General features: G+C 32.3%; 1 protein-coding gene across 1 annotated transcript; it reads right to left on the bottom strand.

Moving 5' to 3' along the window:
- Nucleotides 1-3,557: 3,557 nt before the first annotated feature.
- LOC127126033 (putative lysine-specific demethylase JMJ16) lies at nucleotides 3,558-9,365 on the bottom strand. Its single transcript, XM_051054894.1, has 10 exons — nucleotides 9,080-9,365; nucleotides 8,429-8,711; nucleotides 7,899-7,970; nucleotides 7,717-7,794; nucleotides 6,986-7,516; nucleotides 6,661-6,882; nucleotides 6,369-6,530; nucleotides 5,433-5,801; nucleotides 4,496-5,356; nucleotides 3,558-3,801 (listed from the first exon to the last, which is right to left on the bottom strand). The coding sequence occupies exons 2-10, from the start codon at nucleotides 8,663-8,665 to the stop codon at nucleotides 3,775-3,777; spliced, it is 2,559 nt and encodes an 852-aa protein (XP_050910851.1). The 5' UTR covers nucleotides 8,666-8,711; nucleotides 9,080-9,365; the 3' UTR covers nucleotides 3,558-3,774.
- Nucleotides 9,366-10,433: the final 1,068 nt, after the last annotated feature.

The raw sequence follows: 10,433 nt of genomic DNA, 5'->3' as shown, positions 1-10,433 counted from the left end.
TGGTTGATCTAGTTGTTAATGATTCAGCTCATATCAGATAGACATTGGTTTTGGGGTAATTTGAAAATGAACTTCTATGGTCACTTTATACAATAAAATCAGATTTGGTCTTTAAATAAATTATTGTTATAACATGAACAGTATAACTAATAGATTGAGAAAAGAAAAATATGAAAACACACAGATTCTAAGAACTTGCACGGACTAATATAATCCATTACTTAAAAGATAAAAGAACATTTACTTTGTTATGATAAAAAAGAGGGCATATTCTTATAAGTTCTAAGTAACAGGGAAAATATTAATAAGTGTATTAAGAACATTTATAATCGGAGTTCTTTTATCTATTAGAAATCATCACCTAATAGGTATTCTTTTATTAGGCATGCTAACATAACAACAGATGGATACTAACCTGAATAGTATCTATCTCAAATCTCTTTTTAAAATTTGCATATAAACGTCTTAGACATATTCTATGTCTTAGACATATTCTATGCTCAATAAACTCAAACATCTCTTCAAAAACAACAAGTTTATAAAAAAAATTGTTTGGTAGTCTAATTTTATAAATTTATTTTTGAAAACTATTTTTTATTAAGAGTTTTAAAATTTATAAAACCAAAATAGACTTTAGAGATTTTTGTTTTTGATTTTTAGTTTTGGATATTAGGATGAATAGAAAATATGAAAAGTGATAATTTTTTATTAATGACAAATTTGTAATATTATAAAATTTTAAAATTTTAAAAGTAAGATTATCAAATATGTTTTATTTTTTATTTTTTTCTTTAAAATAGTTTTTGAAATTGACTTATAAAATAGTTTTTAAAAATTAAAAACTAAAATTCATTCAAATCATAAATATGTGATCAATATTTTAATATTTCGATTTGTATTTATGGTTTAAAATATGTGGAATGTTTGTACGAAATTGTTTGAAATTGTTATATTTTATTATATGTAATGTAATTTGATTCTGGAAAAAACAAATATTTTTATTAAAAGAATTGATTTCATTAAATGTAGGATGATATACTGGGATATGCGAATCCAACTCGAGGATTTTAGTTTTAACTCTCCATCCTAGTAAAGGTGGAATCAAAATTATTTAAAAATTTAAATTTGAATTTACAGGTAAAAACCGTCTCCGATATGTCATTTTTCGTGACTAGTTTTATCTTTAAGAAATCTATCACCTAATAGAATATTTCTAATAGAGATTAAAAAAAAGTAGGTGACTGTTAGAGAGTAATTATACAAATTTCTTCTTTCTTCTAATTTTTCTGGTTCAACTATTAAATTTTGTATTAGCGCGAAACAATGTACCATGAGAGTTAAAGAAGAAGATTAAAAAAAACAATTCTGAATACAAGTGGTTCTGTTTACTTGTAACATAAGCCATGTTGGCCCAAGAACATTGCCACATCACTATAAAGCAACTTATCTATTTTTTTCTCCAATGGTGCAACCAACCTCTAACAACATACACAATTTATTAAAGATATTTATATTTTATTTACACATTCAACTTTTCATCTAGTTACTATAATGAACATCGAGAAATGAGAAGGACATGTTACTTATGTAAAGCACGCTTCATAAAAAGTGATGTTATGTCATACATCTCTTATAGATAAACTCTCAAGGACAATAATAATATCTTATTCAAAAATTAGTTATACAACTATTTTGGAGTTGCTCTAAGGTCCAACACGATAAAGTAATGACAGTCTTTTTTAACAAGTCATAAACATCTTAGAAGGTTATAGAATCTGAAACCTCTTTAAGTTAAGAATCTCTTCTTTTTCCCCTCACTTCAACTTTACTATAACTTTCACTCTCAAACTCTAAAAATTTGAAATCCTTGCATTGTCTTATATTTTACAAAATCTTGCTCTAATCATCAAGTATTTGTTTATTTTGAGACATGGTAATACTCATATGCCTAATTATTTAATTGATTGCATGCATTTTTTTCTTTTAGGTAATTTTATAGTGTCTGGAGCATTTAATAGCACAATGTTAGTTATAAGAGACAAACCAATTTTATCCGTGTATGAATGGATAAGAAATTACTTGATGAATATGAATGTTAGTTTACCTGAATCAATTGATAAATAGCAGCATAGCATAATGTCTAATCTAAGCTTAGATTAGATAAGTAAGTTGAACATGCGAGTAAAAACATAGTTTCATTGTTGACACTTCAAAAACAACATGTACTTCTAATTTATGGGAATTTGTAGGCATTCCTTGCAGACATGCAATATCTGCATTAGGGTTTAAAAACCAAAGGCCCGAAGAATTTATGGGTGATTATTACTTCAAGGATACATACATATATCACATGTTATAGTTTGAATGTAAGTCTTATTAATGGACAAGAATGTGGCCAGAGGTTGATGTTAAAGAAATGTTACGTCCAACCTACAAGAGAGGACCTGAAATACCTAACAAGTTGAGGAATAGGGAACTTGATGAGGACTCTAATAAGAGAAGGACACAAACAAGTTATTGTTGCACAATATGTGGTACACATGGTCATAATGCAAGAAGATGTATTAGTTTTGTGATTGACCATAAAGCTCAAAAAATAAAGATATACATGGTCATACATTTGTATCATTTATTAATGTTAGTGCTCTAGTACCAAGGGCATTTGTGTTATTAATCTTGTGGTGTATTTTGAGATAAAACCAAAGAAAAATGAATCAATAAATGTATTTGGAATTGAAAGCCAAGAATCACATGTTTCAGGTACTGCAACACAAGAACCTAATGTATATGTAACTGCACCTAGTGATATTGATCATGAGTTTCAAATATTTCCTGCAAATCTTATGGCAACATTCGAGGCAACACAACCTCAACCAAATGTGAATTATGTAACATTTGCACCCGTTACAATTGTACCAGTTCAAACTACTGCAAATGAGTCTGGTATATCTCTTTATGTACCTGATTATATTTTGTCTGCGCATGTTGAACATGAGGTACCTCAGGTAGCTATTTTTGCAGCAGCATGAACTCTTGAAGTTCTTGAACTAGTTGAGTTTCTACAACTTACTACAAACATGTTTATATCATATTGTTTAATCTGGTACGTTGTTTTATTTGTTATGTAGAAAAAGAAAAGAAAAACAAAGGTTGTAAAGAAATTGAACTTGAAAGTGAGGAGAAGTGATAGAACAAGGGTTCTAAAATGCAAGAACCTCAAGGGAATATGACTTTGTAGACATGAAGCATCTTAGTGATGTATTTGGGATGATATATTTATGTTAAGTATTTTGAGACCTCCTTAAATGCATTTTGAGACTTTTTTGTTGTGTAATTTAAAAATCTCTTGGTTATGTATTTTGATACATATGTGTATTGGATGACAAAAAGACATATGTCTTTTGGGTTATATGCATTTTACTTATGTTAGACAAGTTTAATTTGTGTCTTTCTACCTATATAGGTTTGGCAATTCTTGTTATCTCAATTCATTATGTCATTCTTTAAGGTCACTCATTAAGATTATTCATTAAGATATAAGGACGAAAAAACTCATATTTACAGGGACAAATACCATAAACATCTTCCATTAATTAACCATTACAAAGACAAAATTCATAAACTCCCAAAATTATAGGGACGACACCCAAAAAGATACAGGCTCCAATAATCACATTGAAAACCATTCAAGTTCAAATACAAATCTTTAAGTATGCAAAGAACAATATCCAAGACACCATCAACATAATCTTAAACAACTTGACTTTATTCCTTTCAATGTCCAATTTCATCTTCATCTCCCTATAATGAGCAATAAAAATATCATAATCAGATGAACAATATTCAATGAATAATGAACAAGTTTAAGTCAAATTATCTCCCGAATTTGCACATTTCCAATATTTCCGTTTAGGATTTTCATTGGAATTTGACATTTAAATACTTCATCAAAAACATGTCAATTTACGGAAATCAATTGACTATTTAAACAAAATATATTTATATCAAAGTTTTTTTTTTACTAAAACGTTATTATCATATATTGGTATATTCATCTTTGATATAGATAAAAGTTTGAAAATGTTAAATTGAAAGTAATGCAAATAAATACAATTGGAATTTTTTTATTAATATTGTCAAAAGTACTCTGCATTTTGAAAATCAAGTAAAATTTAAACTAAACATTATCATTAGCGTTAAAATGACTTATATTTTTAAGTCAAAAGTCTTAATTTAGGATTTGCTTTTGGCCTCAACAAGAGTTGGCTTAACCCCTGATAGAAGCGTTGGTTCTTTTATACTACTAACGTTAAGTTACTTGCCAACCTTTGTGATACTAGTATAAACACTAAAATCAACCGGAAATCTTGATGAATGTTTCATCCAAAAAAACCAGCGCCACATTTTGCATGAAAAATTTATCATCCTACACTGATAAAACTAGAAAGGACTCTCTAAAAAGTAAAAGCTTCCCTTTCGATTCAGCTTTCTACACCTTGTCAGTTTCTGAAGAACTAGAAGAGCTTGAAGTATCAGCAGATGAATCTTCAACAAAAATGTCTTCTCGTAGAAAAGACAAGAAACCGGAGCCTGGAGTTGATGAAACTTCTGAAACTTTTGAGTCTCCTACTTTCTTTGAAACTGTGAGGTTATCACCAATTGCCTTGCTATTATCAGGTTTGATCCCAGCAGAATTACTTCCTTCACCAATGCTTTTTGCAGCAGAATTGTGCCCCGCCATTTCCTCTTTAGCTTTGATCTCATTCAATATTGCTGAATGAAGTAAAGTTGAGTTATTTTTTGGATGAATGACATTCAAATTACTGTTAGTGCTACCAGGGGATATTTTGGCTTGGAAGGCCATTTCGCTCTGTTTCCCCGCCAAAGCATTTGGTGTTGCCTGCGATTTAAGCTGTTTCCACTTGTTGAATGAATCCAGCGGTGACTGCAATATAGGTTCTTTCAACGAATCTACTGAACCATTTACTTTCTCTGGGGTTTGTTTTGATCTCTTGGAGGCAACTGAGCGCACAGTTAAACCGAGATCTTCTTTGGCCCATTTATAGACTGCACTTAGTTTTCCATCCAAAGCTTGATGAAGAACCTCCAATTCACTGATTTCATAACGGTAGAGGAGAATTTTGTCTGTCCAAGGGCAAGAACAAAGCTTCATTGCATGATCAAGACACACAAACTTGTCATCTGAACACGAACAACCAACAGCTGAAAGAAATAAATCACGCAGACATATGCTACATTCCTTTTTACAACTGGCATCAAAGTTTTCATCCATTTTTTGTGATTTGAAAGAAATGGAAATAAATTTCCTCTTCAAATTTTCACTCCTGATGCGAGACTGCACAAATGAAATGAATTGAGGTCGACTAATAAACAATCTCGTCGTATTTACGAATTAGAACTGAAGGACTTACATTCAAAGCTTTTGGTAAGATCCCATTTCTTTGATATGCATCTCTACACGTTAAGTTGTCGGGCGTGCTCTTCATAAGTATATCAATTTCCCAGCGGGCCCTCACAGCTTCCCTTGCTGCTCCCAGTAACAGCTTATCGTATGAAATTGATGTCTTCCTCTTCTGTTCACAATATAGCTCTACAACATTCTGTCCATGAGGCAGCCACTCCAGAGGAGCAAAACTTGCTGCTTCAGAACAGTTGAAACCACAATCAAATCCTGAATAATATGCTCCAGGGAAGGCAAGAACAAATTCACGAGGATACTGAACACAACGATATACCGGGACACCCTCTGCCTTCAATACCGAGCAGGATAACTGCATAGCCTGTACGGAATATTCATATCAAGAATCAATATTACATATTGCAGACCTCATATTTAATGTGATTGCTGAAGAATATTTTCAACTTCTATTTTTTGTATTGGATATTGATGGATATAATTATAATTGTTAAAACGTTACATCAACAGCCAAAAGAATACATACATTCGAAGCTAGAGTAAGGACATTTTAGTAAATGATATTAATTTTATCATTAAAATCAACACATCTAACGATTTTTTTTTTTTAAAACCGACGTATTGCTTAAATAAGACACTTATTATGAGACGGAGGGAGTAATACAAAATGATAGAAAATGATGGCATTACAACATGAGTGATAGATAAACACTTTCTAGATATGGTAAATAGTTTGGACATAATGAATTAATAGGTGAAATTAGTATATATGAATAGTCCAAACCAATGATATGACATTTGTCAAAATAGCATACAGATTCACATTGAAAGACTTAATATATCTTAAATATGAGAAATAAAAGGGTATTCAGAGTACACCACTGTCACTTTTTAATGAAAAGCAAAATACAAGAAACAATCATATTCTTACCAGATGATTATGCAAATCAGGTTTTCCTGCATTCATATCTCCGAGATACTTCTTCCAAACTGTTTCAAAGTGATCAGCAGATCTTCCTGGGACACTATACCATACTTTGGGTTCACCCATATGCATGTAACATAATGAGTATAATTGGTGCTCTTCAACTTTCTGTTTTGCCAATTGATTATAAAGGATAGTAAATACGAGATTCTATAGTTGCATTTTGAATTTTATATGGAAGTTTTCCGACATGAAAAATTAGGAAAGAAACAAAGATGCAATAATTCAATGACATTACCCATTTAAGTGGAGAAAAGCACATTCCCACATGTATCCTAGGGGAAAATCTATGTGCAGCTTCAGGGTTTTCAAAAGAAAGCAGAGAACCTGGGAGTGAAAGCATATTATTTAAGTTCCATCCAGATTTCATATATTCAGGGTAAGTGTCTGCGTTCAGAGGATCAGAAACCGTTGGAATTGGAAATCCACTGCTAAAGTATCCAGCCTTACTACAGAGAACCTAGAACAATATGGCAGAATTACATGATTAATATTTTCACAAATAATCAAGGACAAAATATATAAAAAGCATTACATGTTTCACTTAAATTTCATCAATATACCTCAATTTCTTCAGATGGATTTTGAACAATCCGTCCATAGTCACCCTCAATATTCTCAACAGATGGCTCCCATTGCTGTTGATGTATGGCTGAATTCTTATCAGAACCCATAATCTTAATCTTATCCTTGTAGTTGAAGTATTGGATCTTGAATTCATCTGCCAATTTCTTAAACGTTTTGAGAGTGAATTTAGGACCGGATTCAGGCTCATCGTCACAGCCTTCAACATTTCCGTTATTTGAGGTGCAAGTGCTTCTATTACCAAGATGAGAGTCCATCTCTACTTTATTCACTTTTCTTCTCTTGGTTTTAGTAGTATCATAAGAGCTAGCCATAATTGCTTGTGCATGCTGAACTTGGTGCCCATCAATTCGCTGAGTTTGGGCAACAAATTCAGAGTTTTCCCATACATTCTTTTCTTCAAGAGTACATGACGGTTTCCAGCTTTTAGGAGGGACAATACGGCAGATTCCATAAGGTTCTGCTCGGGAACGTATGCTTGCAATATATCCAAGTGTATCTTTGAACTCCTGCATGATGTATACAACCATATGAATCCATATTATTTAAGCTTCCTTTAGTGCCTTCATAATGTATTCAACTGTATTCTATAAACTCAACAAGCATATGAATCCACATTTGATGATATAAATCAAGAGATACACATACACATAAAAACACACGGGTGAATACATACTAATACTATTACGTTAAGTGGTGTGGTAGGTACCTCTTCTGTTGGATGGAAAATAGGAGCTTCTTCGAGAACTTCTCTTCTTGCATCCTCAGGATGCCACCTTGCTGTTACCTGATTCAAGACTTTGATAAATAAAAACCAAACAAATATGTATATAGGAGAAGACGTCATCTCTATAACATTAATTAAAACTAAGGTGAAAAAGGGATGTCTACCTTTAAACAATTACTGCAGTTTGGACATCCGTATACGGTTCCTTTTGGACGAGAAAATTTATTAGGAGGATTCTGGAAATAAGAAAGAAACTGAGAAAATGTAGAAAAGTAGATGAAAACAAAGAAATAATTAGTTTAGTACTCTCTGAATTTGGATTCTAAATTTTGGTTAACACTGAACAGATTTCGGACATTAATAGTGTAGCCTGAATGCAGTTATCGTTAACTATTCCAAACTAACTTGTAAGTTCTAACAGATAACTGATTCTTTGCTACTAGCAATCCAAAGCCTAAATCATAAACATAATTATAGTTTTTATGTGCGTGTATTCTACCGGTAGCAGTAGTTAAGGTATCGCATTCATTGCTGAAAATCATTACTTAATATAAAACAAACCAACGCAACACTGATTTTTCAAACGGCCAAGATCATACAAATTTATTCATATTCCCCTACTTTTACTAATGCATCTCATTTCAGACTCAAGAATCTCGGATCTAATCATTAACAGGAAAATTAGCAAAATTACCAATTTAACCCTAGGAAGATGCTCCGCGCATGATTCCTCGGATTTGCACCTGTTCTGGTCCAATACTATCCATGGCCGATGTGCATTAATCTGGTTGTATGAAGTATTGTCATCCATCTCAGGTTTAGTCTTTGCAGGAATCGGGTCGGACTTACTGGTTTTCTCAACCTTGTCATCCTTTTTCAGGAAAAAAGATGTTAGGGATACAAAACCAGGTGGAGCTGAAAGAGGTTCCATCTCTCGATTTCGGAACAGTTACTTCCTTAGCCAGCTTCCATCATCGCTGTAGGCAAAAGCCAAATAATTATTATATATATAAAAAAAAATCTTAGTACTAATAACAATTACTATAGACAACTAGTTAGTTGTTATCACTTTCCTTTTTTCATTAGGGTAAAAAACTTCCCTTTTTGTACTTGTTAGTTGTTATCAACTTCTTGAATTTCAGTTCTATGGCATAATGTGCAAAACTGAATACAATGTCAAAATGCTGCTATAAGATACAAATTCAGATTCGTCTTGTAGTACAGTACTATGGTAACAAAGGAAAATGAAGAATATCACTTTATGAAGAGAAATTGATTTAAAAAAGAGGTAGACATTGTCGTAAACATGAAAGAATTTCTCGGAATTACGTTCAGTTTTACCTACCTTGAGTAGAGCTCTGGTTTGATCTGCTGCGACGCGATTCTCTGCGGCGTAGCGTGTTGCAGAGGCGGCTAACGCGGCTGTAAATGGCGGTGGAGAGAAATTCGGAAAATCGTGTGGCGAAGTAGGTTACTGGTTGTGGCGGTGGAGGAGGAACAGTGAGCACGTTTTCCGGCAAGATGAGTTGTGTGCGACTGGGGATGAAGGTGCTTCAGCTTTGTTGTTTTATTAGTTTGGTCTGGTCTGATGGGGACTCATCTACATTTGGGTCAATTTGGAATTTAACTATTTGAATAGATAGATGAAACTAACATGGATTCCTTTTTATTTACTTTTAATTTATTCTTTAAAGGTGAAATTCAGATAAGTTTTATTCAATGAAAAATGCATCTATAATTTTAAATATTTTTTTCTAAACTTTTAAGAGAAGTTTTTTCATAAAAAAACATCATTCAATTTATTTGTAAATTGATTCCTATACAAATAAGATTTTTGTCATCTATAATTTGGGGTTGATTAAAGATATTGTTTCCGCACTCTAATGTATTTCTGATGCATCTTAGATGCATCAAATATACATGTAAATGAGTCAAATTCTCATTTTGAAAAAAGAAAAGTTTAGAAATGTTCTTTCGAATAAATTTAAAAATGTAATTTCGGATGCACCTCAAATACACCAAATACATATGTAAGTAAGTCACGCCTTCAATTTTGTAAAATAGTCTGAAAATATACTTCGGAATAAATACGGAAGTATACTTCCGTAAATTCTTGACCTGCTATATAACTTTTCACAAAACACTAACTTATGAGATTTCAGAGATAGCCTCTTAAGACACTTTAAGGATTGATATCACACCCTCGTGAAATACCTAAAATACCCCCAGATTCTGTAGATGCATCTTCGGACGCACTCCAAACACATTCGTTCCTGAATCAGGCCCCGTTGCTATGCCAAAAATCATTATGGAAATGCATCTTTGTATAACTCACGGAGATGCATTTCTGGACGCACTCGAAACACATTCGTTCATGAATTAAACCCTAAGGCTATGCCAAAAACCATTACAGATATGCATCTCCGTGTAACTTACGGATATGCATCTTCGGACGTTGTGTTAAACAAAAGGGCATCATACCCTTTATCCTTCCCCACTTCTCAAAATACTCTCTCAAACTCTCAACATCTCAAGTCTGAAACTCTCTCAACTCACATTCTCTCAAAATCATTCAACTCACTTCAAATCTTCTTCCATTAACATCAAATCGATAAAAGAGACTATTCAACATTAAACTTAACTCACATTTGGTAAGTTTTTTATTTTTCTAAACTTTTATGATTTTCTATATACATTTG

Source organism: Lathyrus oleraceus, chromosome 3, assembly GCF_024323335.1.
Source record: "Lathyrus oleraceus cultivar Zhongwan6 chromosome 3, CAAS_Psat_ZW6_1.0, whole genome shotgun sequence".
Classification (NCBI taxonomy): Eukaryota; Viridiplantae; Streptophyta; class Magnoliopsida; order Fabales; family Fabaceae; genus Lathyrus; species Lathyrus oleraceus.
The sequence above is the reverse complement of the archived record's forward strand: the minus strand, read 5'-3'. Positions and strand labels throughout refer to the sequence as shown.